General features: G+C 38.3%; 1 protein-coding gene across 6 annotated transcripts; it reads right to left on the reverse strand.

Moving 5' to 3' along the window:
• Positions 1 to 5,369: 5,369 nt before the first annotated feature.
• abhd18 (abhydrolase domain containing 18) lies at positions 5,370 to 24,171 on the reverse strand. 6 transcript variants are annotated; one of them, XM_012964558.3, is made up of 14 exons: positions 23,934 to 24,035; positions 22,757 to 22,803; positions 19,471 to 19,577; positions 18,113 to 18,197; positions 17,487 to 17,587; positions 16,024 to 16,102; positions 14,452 to 14,536; positions 13,666 to 13,693; positions 12,179 to 12,317; positions 11,621 to 11,710; positions 9,247 to 9,348; positions 8,539 to 8,908; positions 7,073 to 7,235; positions 5,503 to 5,994 (listed from the first exon to the last, which is right to left on the reverse strand). In XM_012964558.3, the coding sequence occupies exons 3-14, from the start codon at positions 19,560 to 19,562 to the stop codon at positions 5,943 to 5,945; spliced, it is 1,386 nt and encodes a 461-aa protein (XP_012820012.1). In that variant the 5' UTR covers positions 19,563 to 19,577; positions 22,757 to 22,803; positions 23,934 to 24,035; the 3' UTR covers positions 5,503 to 5,942. The 6 variants fall into 6 exon arrangements, with proteins under 6 accessions (XP_012819976.1, NP_001096365.1, XP_012820012.1 ...); XM_012964522.2 differs by lacking the exon at positions 22,757 to 22,803 and having other exon boundaries at positions 5,370 to 5,994; positions 23,934 to 24,171; XM_012964599.3 differs by lacking the exons at positions 22,757 to 22,803; positions 23,934 to 24,035 and adding an exon at positions 24,070 to 24,153.
• Positions 24,172 to 24,214: the final 43 nt, after the last annotated feature.

Below are 24,214 nucleotides of genomic sequence, written 5' to 3' on the forward strand. Positions count from 1 at the left end.
AGGGATTTGTTCTGAAGTTTGGTAGCATTTGGAAATAGTCAACATATGGTCCCTAAGTTGTGTAATTATATACTGGGGGTTGCTGTTCTACCCACAGAGGAGGAGGAGCCATATGAATTTAAAGTTATGTTTTGATATGACATAGTAAACTTCTTTCACATGTGAATGAAGGGTGATATCCCTGCAGTGAGCGCCAACCAGTTTAGGTTTTTGCTGCGCTACCACCAATAATGTGGGTATGGTATTAAAAGCTCTTGTGATAACATGGGTGTTTTGAATTGGGTACAGTTTAAAAAGGGGAGTGCTCAAAACTGGCTTTGATTATCGACCCTCCACTATGTAGGCCAGAAAAATTCCGGCCATCGGTACCACAGATGTTGGACAGCACTGTTGTAGGCAATTATACATAATATATGGTGCTGTTTTCACTTTGGCATAAAAATTTGAGTTTATCAGAGCACAGGTCACATGACAGTGGCACCCTGGGAAATGAAAAATATGGCTAACCCCATGTGAAATTTTAAAAATGAAATATAAATATATCTGTTTGTGTTTTTAAAAAATGGATTTCCATGCAGGATTCTGCTGGAGAAACTCTATTAACTAATGTGGTTTTTTTTTTTTTTGGTTTTTTTTTACAAAAAACATGTTTTCCCATGACAGTATTCTTTTAATATAAATAAGCTTCTGCATAGCTTGCTCTGGAAAACACTGGAAATTACATCAGACAGACTTCCATCCATAAATGTCCCCGAATTGGACACTCAGCTCAACTGCGTCAGGTGCAGCGTCCCCCTTGCAACCACAGTGACACTGGAATTCTGGAGAAAAAAATGCTCCATTTTGGGAAATAAAAATGGAATTTGGTCTTGAAATTGCACTTTGCTAACTGCACTCATGGTCATAAATCAGCCCTTTTATGTTATATCCTGTATGTACTCAAGTCTGTCGGCAATGCCTTTAAATCATTTATTTGCAGAAATGGACAAACAGCACTGTTTGCTGTTTGTCCATTTCTGCAAATAAATGATTTAAAGGCCTTGCAGACAGACTGGAGTGCTTCTTCCCCTTTGCAAAGATACATGGAAAAAAGGCTTGGGAGCGGCTGTGGAAGTTAAGCACCCTCTGAGAACATGTATGTAAGTGGTGTGCTGAAGATTTTTGTTTATGTTGATATCCTGTATGTACAACATGACATGGTAGTGCAGTGGTATGTATTGCTGCCTTGCATTTGATTCCAACCAAGGCACTAACTTTATTGTCAGCTTCCTTCCACACTCCAATACATAGTAGTTTAGGTAGTTGGTAGTTTAATTGGCTCCTGATAAAACAGACCATGGCGTTTGTAAGTACACATGTCTTTTTGCTAAAGTGGAACAGGGAAAGATAGACAATCTCTATGAAGTGCTACTTAACATGTCAGTGATCTATAAATGAAGGGTAATGAAAAATAAAATAATGGTGTGTAAACTTCTAAGCAATACATTACAAAATAAGAGGGGCAACAATCTGTTATCTGTTTGCTACCAATCCCAAAGAGGCATTGGCGTGCATGTGGGTCAGTTATGGACAGTGTGTTCTTCTTGCCATAAGTTGCTGTAGGCCTTTACTGTGCTCCAGTGTGCAGCTTTTCACATACATGAGTAACTGACACAGCAGTGTCACAGCAATCTCACTTTTACCTCACACTCAGCCTTACTAGCCTGACTAGTACAGTCTCAAAATAGCCATGGGCTACAGCAGGGAACTCAGGCGCCACTTCCTATTGAGTGTGAAGCTGCACACTGCCCTTTCCTGGCAATGCTTCAAGTCCTTCAAACTAATCTGAACCCAAATAACTGAATCCCACAGTCTTACCACACAGAATCAAAATATAGGTATTCAACCGCACAGCCCACTGCTCAGACTCGATGCATCAATCCTCAATGGCACACCGCTCGGCCTTCCAACACGTTTATAAATACAGAGGAGAGCACCCTTATGCAGATTCCCTGCTAAAAATACTTTTATTTTAAGCCACTGCACACAATATGTTTCAGGCTATTTAACGCCCTTTATCAAGTGTATAACTTGTCATGCAGGGAATCTGCATGAGGGTGCTCTCCTCTGTATTGATAAAAGTCTTACCACACAGTTACTACACCACTGTTTTCATTGGGGCCAAGCCTGCCTATCTGACTAGGCGAACATCTGATGAGTGTTCCCCTGGCCGATCGAATGATACATACTGTAGCTCTAGGTTTCCCAAGCATCAATAGGCACACCTACAAAAGAGGTGGGACAAAGTCACTGGCACTATTCTGAACTGCAAGGAATGTATTAGAAGCATGTCAAATACTTCTAATTATGTCTACAAGTGCAACATTTGTTCTTTTTTTAGCATGGCTATGGTCATAAATGATCACCAAATAAAAAGCTCAGGTAAAGCATGTATTGGTAATAGGCGCAATGTAAAACTGACCACTTATTTAACAGAGGAGTGAGGTATTTTGTAGCCTGAGAATTTACCATCAGGGAAGGTATGTACAGTTGGGAGGGAGTGACAAACCCCTTGCAATCGCCCTCAATTCATACCTATGCAAATTGCCTTCATTTGCATACACTCATGGTTCAGAAGATTAACGTAATAAAAAGCTGGATAATGCATTTCTAAATGATACTCCCATGAGCTGCGAGTGCACCCATGGGTGCAGGAGATTCACATAGGAATGAATAGGGGTTGATTGTTTTGTTGCTGACCCACTAAACTGCCCAACACTCAAGTCAAAAAAGCATTGAAACACACTGCATGCTTTCACCTAAAGAAAGGAGAATGCCGGTAAAAAAGACCAAGTTGCCACATTCAAAGACATTGTACAAACGAGGCACCAAACAGACTACATCAATACATTGAGTGCATTTTTGCCACGCCCTGACCACTGACCACACGAGTTATTCCCCAAGCCAGGACCCCAGTTTTTTGTTCTGCTAATGCTGCCCTTAAAGATCACCTATGTATCATCTAACTCACACGTATGCACATGTGCAAGCCAGGAGACATACCCAATATGTGCACGCGTGTCACTCACATTAGGATTTGCTTACCTAGACCAGCATTTATGTCCAGGGTCTGGCTGCACTCTGTGGGGGGAATTCACAAAAGTGGTGATATTCAGACAAAATAAAAGTGGAGATAGATTTGTCGTATTTTCCACCTAACTCACAAACCTCTATCTCCACTTTTGTGAATTTGTCTTTTAAACAGACAGTTTTCAGATTTTGTCATTTTCCCGACGTTTTTTTTATGAATTTGCCTTTAGCTCTTAGTAAATCTGTCGGTGCCATCAAACCCAGTCCCACAGCTACAGGAGCCTCGGGGGAAGGATTTTACCAGCAGGATTTTGCATTTCATATGCCATTTGTCATTTCACTTTGGGGGCATTTCCTGAGGGGTAATTTTAGTTTGCCCAGGGAAACTATACATCATTCAGGACAATCTGGGCTTTCTAATGGTTTCTATATTTCTGTGTAATTCCCCTTCTGTAACAAGATTTAAGGGTCTAAATACCTTCTTCTCTAGCCCCTACTCATTACTGGGCAGCAGCAATCCGGCCCACACACCAACATGCCCAGTGAATAGAGGTCCAACAGGACTAGGGCCCCCCGGGTCTTTATTCAATGCCCTGTTGGGCCAGTCAAACCCTGTACCCCAATATCCCAGTTTGGGTGCCAGTGTGTATGTGCTGTTTGCTGATCACCATGATGGCTGCTGGGAACAGGTGGGAGCCAATGCTTTCAGGCAGCTCTGTAGTTCTGGACATGCTATGGGGGCACAGATAAGTTGAGGTAAATGTCAGTGAAGTGATTAAAGAGGGGGCACTGCTGCTAAAACTAAACATTTGCCTGGGAGGCTTTACTTTTCCTTTTAATAAAAATGTTTACAATATATTCACACAAAATGTTATTATTGCCAAATGTCAGGTAAAAACTTTTTATATATAAGATATAAATTAAACTTTTTTTAATCAGTGTTTTACTTTGGTTTATAAAATGTTAATGAGACTTTTTGCACCGATTGTTCTAGGGCAGGGATCCCCAACCTTTCTTACTCGTGAGCCACAGTCAAATGTAAAAAGACTTGGAGAGCAACACAAGCACCATAAAAGTTCATGGAGGTGCCAAATAAGGGCTAAGATTGGCTATTAGGCAGCCTCTATGCACCCTATCAGCTTACAGGGGGCTTTATTTGGTAGGAAATCTTGTTTTTATTCAACCAAAACTTGCGCCCAAGTCAGGAATTCAAAAATAACCACATGGTTTGGGGGCACTGAGAGCAACATCCAAGGGGTTGGGGATCACTGTTCTAGGGTTAGACAGAAACTTGTCCCCTAACAATAGGCTGCTAATCCCCATTAACATGTTAACGATCCCCCAATGTGGCCTCTACCAGAGGTGTGAAATGGAGACTGGGTGAAACAAAACAAAACAGAAGAGCTTAGAATTGGTCTAACAGAGTTACACTGAGCTTTACTCCATTTTGAAAATGTCGGGGAAAAATGTCGTTAAAACGTTGTATAAATGTCGTTTAAACGACAAATTCACAAAAGTGTCTGTAAACGGTCTTTCTTTCACCAAAAACAGAAAAGTGGCGGAGTCGGAATTTAGGCGGATTTCTGTTTGTGAATCTGGAGAAAGTGTTTTCCACCAGTTTTTCCACCACTTTTACTCCAAAAAAGGGCCATCTCCACTTTTGTGAATTCTCCCCTATATCTTGCAATGGATAAAAAATCCAGCATGAGGTTTAGAGCATAGCATTGGTGGATGCAAGGGAGCCCTGCCCTTACTGCCTGCCACAGGGCAAACTGTAAGTACAGGCATGTGGCCTGTGCCTGCCTACCCCTCATAAATACAGTGCAAACACCAAGTTAAAGATCTTAATGATGTACATGTTAGGGGAAGCATGAAGAGATGCCAATGTGCCTCTCCTACCTGCCCCTCATAAATACAGGACTGCCAGTACTGTGGAACAGCTCCACAGTTTGGGTACCTACCTAGAGGAAAGGAAATGTGTTCCTTTGCCATGTGAGGAAACTTTGGTCGACTTTGAAAAACTATGCAGCGTGTATGTTTTCCCACCAGTGATATACATTATTGCTGGTGGGAAAGCATATTTAGACTGATCTGTGGGCGACAAATGTCCCTGTGTGCCATCACTTTCAGGGTGCCACATGGGTAGTTTAGAGCTGCAAGTTTAGGAGGAATCAGGAGATATTTGCTTCGAAATACAGACTAAACTATTTAATAGTATCAGGGGGCCATCTATTTTAATCACAAACACCACTTGGTATACAAATATATCTTCTGTATATGGCATGAATAAAACACTTGAATCAAGTAAAATAGGATATATTTTAAGTTTGAATGACAATCAAAAACAATATTAAATATTTTTTCTTTTTTTGCTCTTGCCAGGCACTTCATGCCTCACTAAACAAAATCTCAGCTGCAGCTATACTTGAACCCTAGGGTAACAAAGTGCAAAAAATCATATCCATTTGGGTACAATTATGTTTTCTTGGCATCTTCAATACTTAGTTTAGAACATTAGATTGTAAAAAATGTAAAAGTCATTAAAAAAGTTACAAAGTTTCAGAGCACTCAACCTTTTTAAATAAAAGGTGTTTCAAATACACAATAAAATGAATGCAAAACAATTGTATCAAATCAAAATTTGATTTAACAAAAACAAAAATATAAAGCAGACATAAACACACGCATACAGCATGTGTTAACTGTAGCAAATTCTGATGATACCAGTGTATAATCCCCCACAGCGGTTGGCAAGTAGTGCATTGCTGATGGAGGTTCGTAGAAACTAGTCAGAAAGGCTCTGTGCAACCTCTTTTCGGTCCTTAAAATGCTTCTGATGTAGGACGGCATAAACTTTCCATTAGCACACAAGATCACATTGGGTATTTCTGAAGATATCGATTAAAGGCATCATAGATTGCTTGCCTGAAAGAAAAGCAAATGAAAGAAATCTGCACTTTATCCATTGCCTTATGTATTCGCTGGGCTGCCATACAGAGAAAAAATGCAAGACTCACTGCTCTTATTTATTTACATTTCATACATTTATTTCTAGCATGTTCCCCTGCATTAAATGGGATGGATACTTTGTAAATGCACAAGGCCACAAGTCATGCCAGATTTTCATTAAAAAAAAAAAAGTGTAACCCTGTTTATTAAAGGGTAAAAATGGAAATTGCCATAGTTCCTTTTAGGGAAATTTCACAGCTCTTTTTTTCAATTGTATAGGATTTCAAAATTAGTTAGGTATATGGAAAGGTTTCTTAGAATTCTAGTATTATTTAGGGGCATATTTATCAATGGGTACTCTTACTTTAAACCATTCATAAATATGACCCTAAATAATAGAATTCTAATCAACCTTCCCATATACCTGCCCAATTTTGAACAGTGGCAGTCTCACCATTACTATATCTTCCCCTGCTCTTCTTGTCTACACACAGCATTGAAACAATGTGGAAGTATTCAGCTTTCTTCCAAAGCAAGAATTTACGCATTGACTTGCATGTTCTGTAATTAAGACTTGTAGAAAAAAGGATTCACAAAAGTGTGCAGGGCATTGTAACCATTGCAATCTTGGCTGAAAGAAAGCTGACATAATTTTTTGGATGGTAAATGTAGTCCAGAGGAGCAATGGAGTGATTAGTAATAGACTGACAAACTGCATTTATTAGCTAGTACATTTAACAAATACCATTTCATTAAAAAAATGTCTAATTACTGTTTATTGAAATGTTGCACAGAAATAGTTTCTATTTTTGCAAGAGATCCCCTTTAAAAGTATTTGATACAAAAACAAATCTGTAAAGTTTGTTCTCTTTTTTATAAGAAGTAACCATTGTTATCTCTCATAAAAAAATATAAGGTATCATATATCTGCCCTATAATAAATGTAAAATATATTCTGTGGTGCTCATATAAGTAATGTGTAGTCACAATAAAACTGCAGATAAAAAAAGTGTTTTTTCACTTGTGTAATGGTAAAAATATAGTATAAGCTAACCTGAAAAGCCCTTGTTTAAAGAGGTAGGCACTAATATGACCTCCTTCAAGATATCTTATCTCACACCCTGGCCAGATTTCATGAAGTCCACGCACACCAGTCCTTGGGACATAGGCATCCTCTTTGGCCTGAACAACTATAATTAAACTGGGATCCACAGGTACTGGACAGACGTTACATAAAAAAGAAAGAAAAGAAAATGTTACCCTTTTTTATGTTGAGTCTTCTCTTTGTTATACATTAGCTGGTGGCAAATCCACAATTTTTTACAACCCCCCCCCCCCCCCAAAAAAATGAAAAAGCAGGGGTACTTTTCAGAATTCCAGAATGACTTTTCCTGCACAGGTTGAGCATGATTTACCAACAACGCAGCTAATGTTTGCATGCATTTGTAAATTGCTTGCCAGTCACAATTGCATTTTACAAATTGCTTCCAAGTCACGATTGCATTTTATTTCCGGAACACAAATGCTGGTAAAACTAAAAATTACATTAATGCACAATTCAATGCGTGCAAGCCAATGGTGTGTAGGTGCAACACACAAAGGGAGCCCTAAAAGTAACACTTCCTCAAGACAGGTGTTTTTCCTTGGGCTCCCTTTGTTCATCTTGTTCATCACAGTAGAATTAACCAGCATTTTTGGCACAAGGTAAAAGTACAGAGGAAAATTTATTGATGGAAGAACCTTTTTAAATATGTCAATTTGGGGTAGAAATGTACATGGTTTGCACACGGTTTAAGAGTGATTTTAGCCTACTCTTCCAGACAGATTTTTTTCAAGTTGTCAATTTTTCAAATACTACCACAGATTCTCAGCTGAATTATTGTGGTCCTCTGTTTGGGATCACCCAAGATGTTTAAACACACAGGGGGTCATTTATAAAGAATTGGCAGATCTAACCAATCCGGTTTGGATCACTTATTGGTTGCTATAGGTTACTGCCCAGTCTTTATAAATGACCCCAGTGTGTGTACTCTGAGGTGTGAACAGTGTTATTTATACACCAAACTTATTGATTTGAAGTTAGGCCAAAAACTTCTAGTGTGGTCTCATCTGACAAATCCTATTCCTTCATGTAATTTCCAGTGAGAGATAACGGTTTCAAAATGCCTCCTGCCTCTAATGACTCCAGTGGGAACTGCCAGACACTGCTAGTACAGATAGTACTTGATGAGGTGCCAAAAAAATGCATGAAACCCATCAGGTGACTATTTATATCGTGATTGTATATTTTAACTGCTGGGAATGTAATTTATGTTGCTAAGTGATATTCATCACCTTTATCTAACACATATAGGACAGGAGATTATGAAGCATGGATGACGTGGTTTGATTAACATTATTGCACATGGCAATTTGTCTGAATTTAGTCTATTTTGATAGACGCTTTTTTTTTTACATAAAAAATACACTTTATATGTTCAGGATAGTAGTTTTCCTGCTTCTGAGTAGACTTAAACTTACCTGAAAAGTTGCCTACATGTGTGCATTCATCCATCACCCCTTTCATGAACAGAAATGATTCCCTCTGCAGAGCTTCATTCCTCTTGTTCTCTTTTCTCATGCTTCCCAGTCCCAGTGGGCTTCCTGGGTTGGAGCTGATGACATTTTTACCAGGGGGTTCTTGCCCAATAATAGATATTTTGGAATCGCTTTGGAACATGAGCCCATTAGCATTGTTGCTAGCATGGAAAGGCTGTACTGGCTCAGCAGAAAAGGAGTCCCTTGTACCTTTAAAGTCAAAAATGTCTGAAGCCAGATTTAAGTGGGCCAGGCTATCAAGGCTCCTTGGGGAATTTTTTACAAAATCCTGTCCCATTTTAAAAGAATCTGTCTGAAGAGATAGACAAGTTAAAAAATAAAAAAATGAGTCAAATGTAGCAGGAAATCAGACAAGTTATTTTATGTATAAGATTTTGGCTGTTTTATAACAGCCTAAGCAATTCACCTTCTCACATTTTGTGTAAAGCACCATGAAAACATATCTCATAAAAAGATGAAGCACATTTAACAGTATTTAACGGATATATTATTTCAGCCCTATCCAACTTTTTGCATCTAACAGGCCAGATATACCAAATATTTGGGGCTTAACTGTGATAAAATGATTGGTTACACCTAAAAAATCTTTTGGGCAGTCCTTGGGGCAAAAGGGCTGTTTTATTTACCTACCCCACAATATTCGAGAAGATGTATAATTTCCTCTTCATAGACTGTTTGTGTGCAGTACTGCTTTTCTAGCTCTCTCCAATTAACAGCTTTACTTAAAACACCCTACAAGGAAAGCACATATGTAATAATACAATTGGCGGAATTTAGGACTGTACTAATCAATCTGTGCTAACATGAACATATTTTGAAACACTGCACATGGGTTATGGGTTATAAGGGCTCATTTAAAAAAATACAGCAACATTAAACATAAGGGCAGATATTTAATGCTGACAGCAGTATATTAGTTCAGGCATGAGGTCAATATGGATTTCTCAATCAGTATCTGATTAAGACTACTGTAGATAATGATTATGAAAGCTGGAAAAAGGCAGTCTCTGCTGATGTAGTGTTTGCCCATTGGACATAATATGTAGGTTCACATCAGCATTTAAGCCATAACTGATAAAGGGCCACTAAATGTAAACTGTACATTTTCATAAACCCAGAATTCCTGTTGTACTTGGTATCAGCCATCTTTTATTTGTTGTAGAAAAAAGCCAAACCCAGTCTTTTGTGTTCAGTGGGTCTGTAGATAACTTATATTCATGTAATGCCCTCAAAAAACATACCAGAAAAGTGCCACACCTGTCAGTTTCTCTGCCATCAGCATGTCATTAAAAAGAATTACTAATACAGAATATAAACATTCTATGATTAGAGGAAAACTATACCCCTGGAATGAATACTTAACCAACAGATAGTTTATATTATGTTAAGTGACCTATTAAAGAATCTCTCCTAGCTGGAATATATATATATATATATCAGTAAATATTGCACTTCCTTCCACATCCTTTCCCTTGAGCCACCATTTAGTGATGGGCTGTAAGCCCTCTCAGATCATATGACTAGAAATAATGCAGCTTTAAATGTAACAGGAAGAAGTGTAGAAGCAAAAGACAGGACTCTGTCCATTAATTGGCTGATGTGGCCTAGCATGTATGTGTGCCTTGACTTGTTAATTATTCTAAAATAATTCATAAATAATTTTGAAATCATTTAAGGGGATCTCTACCCAAATGCTATATTTTGGCAGAAAGAAAGAACTTTTAACTGTAAACATATTTCCACTATAAATAAAGAGTAAATCCAACTGAAAGTATCTATCTGGCTGTTTATATTATTTACACTACTGGTTCTGACTCATGAAACAGCTGAAGCCAGAAAATTAACAGACCTAAAGAAAAACTGACTTCTGCTACACTGTTTCAAAAGCAAAAACCGGGAGTACAGAAAATGGAAAGGGACAAATGAACACTGCTATCAACTCCAATAATATTTATTAACAACTTTAAAATCACTGAAATTTTAAATGCAAAAAAAGTTTTTGGATGGAGCTCCTCGTTAACACAAAACCTATTTGTTACATTCTTGTATAATCTATTCATTCATTCAAGAAAAAAAAGTCCTAAGTGAAATATTGCCACAGTAAACTGGAAAATGAGGTTCAATGTTGATAAGTGCAAAGTTATGCATTTTGGTAGAAATAATATAAACGCGAACTATCTACTGAATGGTAGTGTGTTGGGGGTTTCCTTAATGGAGAAGGATCTAAGGGTTTTTGTTGATAACAAGTTGTCTAATTCCAGGCAGTGTCATTCTGTGGCTACTAAAGCAAATAAAGTGCTGTCTTGTATAAAAAAAGGACATTGACTCAAGGGATGAAAACATAATTTTGCCTCTTTATAGGTCCCTGGTAAGGCCTCACCTTGAGTATGCAGTTCAGTTTTGGGCTCCAGTCCTTAAGAAGGATATTAATGAGCTGGAGAGAGTGCAGAGACGTGCAACTAAACTGGTAAAGGGGATGGAAGATTTAAACTATGAGGTTAGACTGTCGAGGTTGGGGTTGTTTTCTCTGGAAAAGAGGCGCTTGCGAGGGGACATGATTATTCTGTACAAGTATATTAGAGGGAATTATAGGCAGACGGGGGATGTTATTTTTTTCCCATAAAAACAATCAACGCACCAGAGGTCACCCCTTTAGATTAGAGGAATGGAGCTTCCATTTGAATCAGCGTAGGTGGTGAGGGCAGTTAGGTTGTGGAATGCCCTTCCTAGAGATGTGTTAATGGCAGATTCTGTTAATGCCTTTAAGAGGGGCCTGGATGAGTTCTTGAACAATCAGAATATCCAAGGCTATTGTGATACTAATATCTACAATTAGTGTTGGTGGTTGTATGTGTGGTTTGTGCATGTGGGTGTATGGATTGGTGGGTGTGGGTTGTGTGTGCTGGGTTTACTTGGATGGGTTGAACTTGATGGACTCTGGTCTTTTTTCAACCCTATGTAACTATGTAACTAACTATGTAAGTAGAATAAAATAAAATGGTACCGTTGTAAAGACTCCTGAAGCAGTTGACCAGGATAGACATGGAACCAATGGAATAGGCTTTGGCCAGTTGGTAACAGCTAAAGAAGCCATCTGGAAATATTTGGAATTAAATGTCAGAACCCACAGAAATGACAACCGCCATGAAAATGGCTTGCAGCAGTTAAGTTATCAAGGTCACAATTAAAAGAAAACACACTGTAATCAATAAAGGAAGAATAATATTTAGCTCATCCCCATGAATAGCAGCACCTAACGCAGCTAAAGCCAAAGTGATTAAATCACCTTTTCCACAGAAGACAAAGTGCCCAAAATACCTTTCCCTCTGTCTGAATTGAAATTGCCTCATGTGAAACACTTTACATGCTTAGTCCGATAATAATGCAAAAATACCTCTTGTGCATTTTCACCACATCTAAAGCTTATTTCCATTCATGCAAGAATAAGGTATTTTCAGGCACTTTGTTGCCCATACAAAAGGTGATTTCCCACAGCGGGCAGAAATTCATTCTGATCATTTACGTTATTAAGTGACATGCAATACACATGTAAATGACTTACATGGCCTCCCATTGAAATTCCTGTCATGCCCAGGGGGCCATAGCCTTCTCTTTCCAGCCAGTGTAGAAGGGCAGCGGACTCCAGGACCAGTGCTCCACCCATGACAAACAAATCAGATACATTCTTTAAACTAGATCTTCTATTCCCACAAGTGGAAAAAAAAATGGTGTTTACATTAGCAATGTCCCATTCACTAAAATAGTGTATCTAAGATGCTCCTTTTTGTGAATTTATACACAGGTTGGACAGAAAAAAGCTCTAACTTCTAACTTCACAGTAAAATAGAAAACTGTAGCATGCAACAAAATCTTGTAATGCCATGTTTTGTCAGAGGTTCCTTTTTATGGACAATATTTTTATAAACTTACACCCATATGTAATAAAAGGCACCTAAGTTTGCCATGGGGCAGTAACCCATAGCAACCAATAAGATGTTTGCTTTTAAACAGGTCACCAGTAAATACTTTCTGCTGATTGGTTGTTATGGGTTACTGCTCCTGGACAAACTTAGTGTCTTTTTTACAAAACCTTTTAAGTAGCATGTCAAGTCTTGGACTTCGTTTACTCAAATGTACATATATTTGTAATTTATTTTTATTCAATTTCTAATAAGAAAGTACACTAAGATGATGATGCTGGTAATAAAAAAAAAATACTACAACTTACTACATGTATGGGATCTATTATTCATTAAGCTTGGGATCAGGGTGATTTCCAGATAACCCCCCTTTTAACTTGCATGTATTCATGTTGAAATCCGCCGTAGGTTAGAATTGATAATGCAGGTCCAGACTGAGATTCAAATAGGCCTTGGTATTTCAAGTACACAGAAGCCAAAACAGCCCCCACAAGCCCAATAAATAGTGACTGTCTATGGCATCTTACAGCAGCCCCTCTGGCATTTGCCAGAATCTACAGATTGTCAGTCTGGGCCTGTTAGAAACAAAGCATGTCTGCCTGTGCTAATTGAACATGGAGCATAGCAGAAATGATAGTCAGTTTTACATCTGTAGAGTGACAGTGGCATCAATATCTGAACAGGCTGAAATGGGTTTTCAACTTCATTTAGACAGCGCTACTATTGTGGCACAATTTACTAACAGTTAGCAATGTGATGTACACGTTGCGTACATCACATTCCTTAGTTTGTCCAGGAGCAGTAACCCATAGCAACAAATCAGCAGGTAAAGTTTTCTAGTCACCTTTTTAAAATCCAGCATCTTATTGGTTGCTATGGATTACTGCTCCTGGGCAAACTTAGTGCCTTTTTTTACATATGGGGTTACAGCGCTAGTCTGTACAGCAAAAACGCGTGAGCAGGCAAGTGAAGCTGATTCTAGCTTCACTAACTGCAGCTTCAAAAGCACAAACAAAACCTTCAAGTCAACAGCCGTGAAAATTACCTGAATGAACTGAATGAAAAAATAGACCAGATAAGAACAGCAAAACTGAAAGGAATTGGAGAAAATATTTAGAGTTATACTTACACTTGGTCCTTTGGTTTTCGGCAGCCATGTTATTAACTTAGTTAAGGACAAATTGAAGGTTTTTAATTAGCAAGAATACTTTTTTCTAATATACTTATAGCAAAGAATTTATTTGCAGTAGGAATATGTAGAAGGATAACATTTTGAAATGGCCTAGTAAACCAATGCTCTTCCATTTAGTGGGCCACGTATTCACTATACTACGTTTGAGGGACAGATTATAAAAAATTCATAATATCACCCAAAGAGGTCAATGGAACTCTTCAGCAGTGTGGGGTCCATAAAAATCTTTTGGAGGACCATGGACCTCAAGCTGAACAGACCTGTAGCAACTCACAGAAAATCATAGAAGCATTTGTTTCTGCAGCAGTAAGTCTCTAAATAACAAAAATCTAACTGGCTACTATATGTTTTATTACTTAACCCTCATGTCCAGCCTTGGATAAGGCAAGGGAGCTGGAACTGTGTTTTTTCCTGTCCAGTAAATGTGAAAGCTGAGCTGTGCCCCAAAACACAGACAATATTGGAAGCTCACACAGCCAATGCCTTGTGGGACTACATGCCTTGTAAGGATCTTGCTAAAAGGTACATTTAACTTTTAAGTATTTGGCGATTCTGGCTGGGAAGGTAAAATGAACAAAGTACATTAGGAAATGTCTTTGCTAAACCTCTTGTGTGCCATTCCCTAGATAGCTGGATTTGTCACACTAACTTGCATCATCAATGGCAATTAAGTCACAATGTACAAAATCAAAGCTCAAAATACTCTCTCAGCAAAAAGGATATAATATGGATTTTCTAACAACAGGGAAGCCATACCAGCCTCTTTAATCATGGGACGAGCCATTAATGTACGTCTCCTCCAGTAATACTAATATGAAGAGAGGATATTATTATTATTATTAATAATAATAATAAAGGAAAGAAAAATTTCTGGTGTCTTTTGTAAACATGGCAACATTAGTTGACAAAAGTTAACTTTTCTTTTTGTCTGAAAAGTTTATTACAAAATTCATTATATTAGCATTACATATTAGTTCTTAATTTCTTTGAAATAAAAAAAACCCCTTCTCAAGCCTCTCCAATAAGGCACAGAAGGGGAAAAAAAAATTCTTCCTGAACTATCTTCCATAACCCTGTATAAGTATGCATTTTAATGCCGAAATCTGCTCCATGTCCTTTTCCCCACCTCCTTGCACATCAGGTTTGCCATCATCACACACCAGTTTATTTATTCCTCTTAATCTCCTTCTTTTTTATCAACCAGATTTCAATCTTTCTGTCTTCCCCCATTTTTACGGCACTGCTATTTGCTAGGGATGCACGAAACCCAGTTTTTGTGGGTTCGGCCGAACCCCTGAATCCATCTCAATGGATTCGGCGAATACCAAACCACATGCAAATTAGCATATGCTAATTAGGACTCGGAAGGGCTAAATGTTGCTGCGCGTACAGTGAGCACGCAGAAATTTAACCCTTCTAAATCCTAGCATTAGCATATGCTAATTAGGATTAAGATTTGGTTCGGCCAGTACCATGGATTCGGCCGAATCCAAACCATGCCGAAAAAGGCAGAATCCTGGCCGAATACCGAACTAAATCATGGATTCGGTGCATCCCTACTATTTACACACTCATTACTCATTCTTTATACAGAGAAAGGGCATCAGCAGATTTAGTTTAGACAGGCCTACTGCTACCCAGGGACACAAAGTGCCATACATGCTAAGATGGATCAGGCACTATAGTCAATATTTGGCCAGCTGTCTGGGTATTTATGCTATACCAAATGGCAATAATAAAACCTACCTAGCAAGGAGATGGTAGAGTAAAAATGTAGTTGCATCATTTCAGCCTAACATCTGCAATCCCAAAACTGCATTTATAACACTTACACGCATTCAGAATGAATCTTTACAAGCAACTGAAACTTTGTAAAGGGAAAAATAAGTCAACCCTTCTGCAAGTATAGGAATCTAAAATAAAAAATGAGTTATCACAGAATCCCTATTGCAGAAAAATTGTGATTAATTATACACATATATATTAAAATACATATTTTACGTAAATCACAATTTCAACTTTTAATAAATCAATTGCTTTTATTTGACTGCCCTGTGCAAAGGCTTTTTTATTGTTTTTTAAGTAGCATTTATTCAATATATTTGTTACAAAATTAACAATGATTGCAATAAGCAGCTCAATCATTTAACAAAACACACAACAACGTATATGCCCATATTATGCATAAGTGGATGAAGCCTTTTTATGCATTACCTATTGGAAAGCAAAACAAATGTAAAATACTTTACAATGTTTTTACTACAATAAACAGTTTTTTGGGTTTTTTTTACTTACATGGTCTCCTGTGCCAGCTAGATGAATGCAAACAGGTCTGTACTTCCTCTTCCATTCTTTTGGAACAATAAATTGGAATCTACACAAATAGATACATTGTAAAAAAGGTAGTAATACAGGGGGAACCTGCTTTACTGAAAACACTGGCTGTTCTGCGGAGGTGAAAAACAGTAGTGGTCAAAATGCCTCTGTATGGATGGATATATATGGGAAATGAGCTCCCTACGGCAGATGTGGTGGTGACAGGCAAGACCAGGCTCACAGATGCTCACTACAGGTCTTCCTGTTACTGCCATTTTTCCTTGCACATTTCCCACACATCTCTATGGGAAGAGTAGAAAGTCAGATATGAAGCTCTGCAAAATATCTAATTTCTAGATATTAGGTAAAATGAAGGGTTCCTATAGATAAGGGTATATATATATATATATATATATATATATATATATATATATATATAAGTTCCCTTACCTCTTCAATAAATCTACAAAATTGAACCTAAGACCTGCGTGAGCGGTACCTTCCTTCGAGCATTTGTGAACAAATTAGTGGAACAGCACCCAGGCATCTGTATTCGTTCTACACGAGAGTGCTGGCCTCCACTGCATAATATATATATATATATATATAGTTTTGGTTTTGTGTGTACAGGTATAGGACCCTTTATTGGGAAACCCGTTATCCAGAAAGTTGCGAATTACGGAAAGGCCATTTCCCATAGACTCCATTATAAGCGAATCATTTTAATTTTATAAAATGATTGCCTTTTTCTCTGTAATTATAAAACAGTACCATGTACTTGATCCATAATGAATCCTTACTGGAGGCAGAACAATCTACTGGGTTTATTCAATATTTAAATGATTTTTGGCAGACTTAAGTTATGGAGATGCAAATTACGGAAAAGATCCCTTATCTAGAAAACCCCAGGTCCTGAGCATTCTGGATAACAGGTCCCATACCTGTACTAAACAACTCCTGACTGTAGTTGGGGAATGATGGGAGCTGCAACATGCAGCTATACTTTATACAGGAGCAGTGGCCAGCTCCATGTTGGTTTGAGGTCAGAGCTTTATGCAAGCAGTTAAGTTCTCCCACAGGCTTTGTGCATGTGGCCATTATTGTGCTGAAACAGGAAAATGCCTTCTTCAAACTGTAGCCACAAAGTAGGTAGCACATAATTGATCACTCTCACCATAAGGTTAAAACCTGGAATGGAACCAGGAGCTCTGCCCAAAGAATGGAACACAGCTTTTACATTATGTATGCAGGCAGGTAGTGTTCTTCAGGTGCAAATGTTCCCTCTGAGCTGTGCACACGCACACATTTTGTGGCAACCACACACAACAAATTGTGGTGCACAAGAAAAAAGAAAATTTTGTATTCAAACTGACCTGAGCACACGGGTTTAAAATGTGAGTACAACAAATTTTTTTTTGGTGCGAATAGCAATGTATCCTTACCTAGCTATAACAGACTCAGAAGGCATGACATCAGGTACATAATGGGCAAATGGGGAAGTAAAATGGCCATCATATATCTTACAGTCAGTTTGCTCTTCAACCTATAAAAAAGGAAGACAATACAGTGCTACTTTTTGCATTTCCAAAATGTATTAGCTTCCTCCCTCCCTTAATAGAATAAATGATTAGAACTCTTAAAGGAGAAGGAAAAGCACAATCATTGGGGGGAGCCTAAAACCTCAAACTGGAGCTCCTGTTTGGAGAAAACTGCAGCTGCCCAGGGTAGCTGTGAGCTAGTGTTCATCTTCTGTCTGTCTTCGTTCTTCGGAATCCCAGAGTTGGCGTGTGCACAGTAGGGTGAAACTTTAATAACTTTGTTATTAAAGTTCATCTTTTTTACTCTACTGCACATGTGTAAGCAGTGCAAAGACAGAAGAAGGAAGAGGTTCACTGTCTAGCATCTACCCCGGGCTGCTGCATTTTTTATTTTTAACAGGAGCACCAGCCCAGTGTTTCAGTTAAGCGATTACAATCTCTGGGGGGTGCCAAATGTTTTGGCACCCCCTCCTTATTTGTACCTTTCCTTCTCCTTTAAGAATGACAAAAAAACCATAGCATAGTGTTACCTTATCTATTTGCACCGGATAGTCATTTGACACCAAATTCTGACATTTTTCTCTGTTTCCAATAATCTTCCGAAATTCAAATATCCTTAAAAAAAACAAAAAACACCCAACCTGTGTCAATATCTATAGCGACGAAATAGGAGCTATTCTGAAAACAAATGTAATTATTATCAAGTCTGTGGTATCCAGGGGTTTTTCAATGTATATAGCAGTATATATATGTAGTATTTCATTTTATATGAGAAATTCTCCCAAGAAATGATAAAGGATGTCAGAACTATGGACTAATTTCTGGATGTTTACTATGGCTTGGATCAGCTTAGTGAGCACTAATGCACTGGTAAACAAGTTTTGATTGGCAGACATTTGGTATAGTTTTCTCTTTGTTTAGGGAACAAACATTGTGCACCATTCCAGTTTATCAAGAGTATAAATCTGGTCAGCTGTCAGCATGGCTTTCTTTTCTGATCCTTTAAATTTTTATCTATGATGCCACAGATTAATCAGGAACAGACAAGCACAGATTTTCACACCATTTGATCAGTCACAAATTGAATGATATGAGAAATCTATTTATATGACCAGGTTTAAGGTAAAGTTAATATGTAGAATACATTACAGGTATGGGACCTGTTATCCAGAATGCTCAGGGACTTGGGGTTTTCCGGATAAGGGATCCACAATTGGATATCCATATCTTAAATCTGCTAAAAAATAATTTAAACATGAAATAAACCCAATAGGATTAATTATATCTTAGATAGGATCAAGTACATTTATTGTTTTATAATTACAGAGAAAAATGTTTTTGTTTTTAAAAAATGTGATTTATTTCCTTGAAATAGATTCTATGGGAGATGATTCTGAACTTTCTGGATAACGGGTTTCTGCATAATGGGTCCGATACCTGTATTAAACTCTATTTAAAGTAGGGTTACCAGATCACTTAAAAATTCAGGGACATGTCTAGAAAATCCAGATAGAAGGGCTGCACCGATTGCAATTAACTTTAAATGCAATCAGTGCAGCACTGTGACATGCAAGTATTAGACATGTTCCAGTGATCTGGTTACCCTAAATTAAAGGGCACCTAACACCACTGTATATTGTAACAGCAAATAATGCAGTGTCTGTTACCTACTCACATTATTTTTAAATTTTGTTTGAAGTTTTAGGATGTTTAAAAATGTTTTGCTTTTCTGTCCAAAATTGATTAAGGGATTGAATGCAACTTTAAATAGTATTGACCTATTCAATGTGATATAATATACAGACCCCAACACAACTGTACATTTACCTGGCTGCAGATTACAAGTGATCATAGGATTCCCCCACAAAAATACACTGCTTCAATTTACCTCTTTAAATCTTCTGGCTTTCCCCATCCTCGGATAAAAAGTTTGGTAAGGAGCAGCCGCCTATACAGAACATCCAGCTTACTCAAGCCCATTTGCAGTGGTCACATCTGTGGACAAAAAGAACATTTTGAGTGCATCTGTAAAGTGCTTTAGTAAAAGTGGATGCCCACCCAAAAACAAAATTTCTGAATAACCAAAGAAAATGTAATTCTAAACAACTTTTTAATAAACACTATTTAAAATGCAAATAGGTTTCACCATAAAGAAAAAGTTGAACTTTCATGCATACAATACAATTGTCACAAAAAAAACATTTGTATATGGTTTTTACTGCTCCAATAGTTTATTTTGTGCTTTCAAAGACAATTGTTTGTTAGGTATTATCATGTATGGCTTGTGGCCTCTGTTCTTATAGTCCAATGTTTGACCCTTGAAGTTATTATCATGAACAGAAGTTTGGTAATGCTGCCTTAAAATTTTCATCACTCACATTAATGTATACTGTTTGTTCTGTGATCCATGGATGAGTAAAAGGAGTTGCTTGTTTTAATAATACCTTTTAGTACTATATAGATATCAAAATTCCGAGACAGATTGCAATTAGTCTCAATTGTTAAGGTTGATAAATGATTTTCATTTTCTGCAGCTTTCAAAAAAGTACACCAGCCTGGTAGTTTCCTGCAGGGCAGGTCACCACCATCTTTCCTCAGCCTCCTAGGTTTCCCCTGTTCATCTTTGATAAATCAGCCCCATTTTTCTGACATCAGCCCAATGGCAGCAGCAGCAAATGGTACCTGCACCCCCTGTAAAGTCAGTACTTTCAATAGCGAACTCTGGAGTTTTGCTGCCTATACAATACTGCTGACTGGGAACTGCAAACTAGGCAAAAGCAAGTTTTTCCCTTGACAGATAATGAACAAATGCTTAGCCATGGATATTCTTTGGCCACAAAAGACAAAAGTTAAAGTGACAGTTAAAAGATTTTTACAGTAACACTACAGCTGACTTTAGATAATGGTATTTTGCAGCATTAGCACGTTCATGTATCTATAGACATGTACAGCAGCAGGACGTTTTCTCAGATAAACAACTTCATTCAGGCTTGAGCATATGCTACGTAAAATCATCAGTTTAAAATAAAACAAATGACACTACACATGAAAAAGTTTAGGCAATGGGCAATCATTGTAACACATGGATAGAGACCAATTCATTACTTTAAAAGGGCAGTGTGCACTTTGTCAACATTAGTTTAATATTGATTGTTTTAATTAAGAAATATCTATATTTTTATATTTCTTGCACTAAACAGAACAAGTATTGAAATTCAAATTAAAGGAGTTGTTCGCCTTAAAATCAACTTTTAGTATAATGTAGACACTGATATTTAGAGACAATTTGCAATTGGTTTTCATTTTTTATTTTTTGTTGTTTTTCAGTTATTTAGCTTTTGGTTTATCAGCTCTCTCATGTGGAATTTCAGCAGCTATCTGGTTGCTAGGGTCTTGTTTACCTTAGCAACCAGGCAGTGGGTTAAATGAGAGACTGGAATATTAATACGAGAAAGACTGGAATATTAATAGGCGAGAGACATGATAGAAAGATAACTAATAAAAAGTAACAATAATGATAACATGGTAAGCTCACAAAGCAATAGTTTTTGCCTGCCTGGGCCAGTGACCCCTATTTGAAAGCTGGAAAGATGTAGAAGTGGAAGGCAAATAGTTCAAACACTATAAAAATAAATAATGAAGACCAATTGCAAAGTTGTTTAGCCAACCCGGAGTAGTCTTCTGTGGGGCAGGGAACAGTTATCTTTCCCCAAGTTCCCTGGCATCACCCTGCCTCTTAGTCAGACTTTGATTTGACATACATAGGGATCTATTCATCAAAGTAGGAGTTCAAATCCCGAAATGGGAAACATTCGGATTAAATACAATAATTTCTGATGATCGCAAATATCACAAAATGCTTATGAAAAAATTGTATTAGTCACGATAATAGCGATCCGAAAGTCACAAAATTTTTGTATCCGAACGATCGTAAACGGCGGGAAAACCTTTCTGACTTTGATCCTTCTGTGCATGATTTTGGAAGCCTCCCATAGGACTCAATGGCACGCTGCAGCTCCAACCTGGCCCAAGGAAAGTCTCCCATAGGGCTCAATGGCACTCTGCAGCTCCAACCCGGCCCAAGGAAAGTCTCCCATAGGACTCAATTGCACGCTGCAGCTCCAACCTGGCCCAAGGAAAGTCTCCCATAGGACTCAATGGCACGCTGCAGCTCCAACCCGGCCCAAGGAAAGTCTCCCATAGGGCTCAATGGCACTCTGCAGCTCCAACCTGGCCCAAGGAAAGTCTCCCATAGGGCTTAATGGCACTCTGCAGCTCCAACCCGGCCCAAGGAAAGTCTCCCATAGGACTCAATGGCACGCTGCAGCTCCAACCTGGCCCAAGGAAAGCCACGATACCGAAGCTTGAATGAATCAGAAACTTTCGTACTCGGCACGACAATACGATTTTGTCGCATAAATTTTGTCGCAAAGTACAAAAAAAGTTGTGCAAATATATGAAAAATTTGCAGAAAATACCCACAGTACGAACAAATACGAATTTTTTGTATTTCATACCTCTCGTACTTTAATAAATAGGCCCTATAGAGTACAGAACTTTTCAGGAGTCTATAGGGTGCCTAAAAAGCTGGTTGAAGATGGCGGCCTGCTCAGCAGAAAACTAGCCAAAACCGAGGAAGAGAAAAGCAATTACAGTCACGGTGGGTCAGACAGTCTAAACTGTTATAATTTGCTACATTAGTTGATAAATGTTTCAGCAGCATTAGAAAAATGTTAGAAACAAATGTATCTGTTAAAACTTGACTTAGTTCGGAATATGGTTAATAGGGCTTAAGTGAAAAGATGTATCAACGAATGTGCCAAACTGAATGATTTAGAGAGTGAGTGGGTTCCCCTTCCTAAAAAGAAAACATGAGATTGAATTTAAACTTCAATCTTAAAATAACTGTCAAAAGAAATTAAAAACTACTACTCAGATACGACTACTGAAGTCGTATCTGAAAACACAGCAACTGGAAATGTTTTTGCAAGGTATACTTCCCCTTTAAAAAGGAAAAAACAGAAATTACAAAAGTAAGGACGATGCAAATCCAATATTACAAAGAAAAGGCTTAAGTGTAAAATTCTGTTATGGGAAAAAAGCTTCCAACACTTAAAACTAGTGTTGAACATTCTGCTTTTTACACAATATTAAACACCACAACTCATTGCTACCTGAACATGTACTGCTGACTTCAATGGGTTATGCCAAATCTTGGGTACTGCAAAAATAATGTCAGAATTGTAGGAATTAGTCTGGGATTAATGCAAAGAATAAAGTAAATTGGCTGTTGGAATAACCACCATGGGGCTTCTATAAACACTATTTTGTAGATGTCACTTTTACAACACAACCCATAGAATCCATATTTTCATGCCAAGAACAAGAATGAGCAAAGGCTATTCTGAATCTATTGGAATGACACAAACAAAAAGAAAATATGGAGACATGGCAGAACCAAGCCTGCTAGAGAGGACTGGCAATGGGACAAATGTATGGTTACCAAGAATAAACTCTTGCAGTGCTCCAGCACTTTGTACTGGGCTTCAGTTCGTTCATGTTGCACCAGATTCTTCTATAGCTAACTGGATGACCTGTATCTTTGTGTGCCTATAAAATATTATGCCACAAGGTTTGGCAGCAGGTCAGAGAGATTAAGCAGAATACAGAGGAAAAACTCGCACTAAAGTGACCATGCTAGACAGTAAGTCAAATTTAAAAGCCATACAGGCATAGGATCCCTTATCCAGAAACCTGTTATCCAGAAAGTTCCGAATTATGGAAAGGCCATCTCCCATAGACTCCATTATAAGAAAATAACTCTAATATTTAAAAACGATTTCTTTTTTCTCTGTAATAACAAAACAGTACTTTGTATTTGTTCCCAACTAAGATATAATTAATCCTTATTGGAGGCAAAACAATCCTATTGGGTTTACATGATGTTTAAATGATTTTTTAGCAGACGTAAGGTATGGAGATCCAAATTATGGAAAGATCCCTTATCCGGAAAGCCCCAGGTCCCGAGCATTGTGGATAACAGGTCCTATACCTGTACTACTTAGTGTCTATGTTCCATTTGTTCCCCCACAGCTCTGGTTCTATAACAACCCCCATGCACACCCCACCACACCTAAACATCCCTCAGCTTCAGGGAGTATGCAGGTAGTTGTAGCCTGAGTGCAGCGGAGTAGGAGAATCCTAGATATCATTCATTCTGACAGCTGTCACGACTCACACATCAACACCCTGTGAAAGGGTAAGTCAGGGACACAAGGTCGAAGCTGTAGGTTTGCCCTTGCGACCCTAAACACACACGCACGTCCAGACCCAGCAACAACTCGTACTCACTAGCAGCCGCACGGAGCGGGCACAGCCCGGGGACATACAGGGCGCTCCTTCAAACTGTGACCGGCCTGCAAAAGTTACCCCGAGGGGGACGTGAGTGAGGGCGGGGCTATGATGTCATGACCCTATTCCCTCACACCTGAGGTGATGCCGCCATTCAGTCGCGGGCACCAAGTCTCTCGGCTTAAACAAAGCGTCTGTAATAGTTAAACACGTGTTTTTATTCAATGTGTTCGAGCAACCCCCTAGAGTAAAGGTCCCTTTCGGGGGGCGTAAACCATCTT

The sequence above is a fragment of the Xenopus tropicalis genome, chromosome 1 (assembly GCF_000004195.4).
Source record: "Xenopus tropicalis strain Nigerian chromosome 1, UCB_Xtro_10.0, whole genome shotgun sequence".
Taxonomy (NCBI): domain Eukaryota; kingdom Metazoa; phylum Chordata; class Amphibia; order Anura; family Pipidae; genus Xenopus; species Xenopus tropicalis.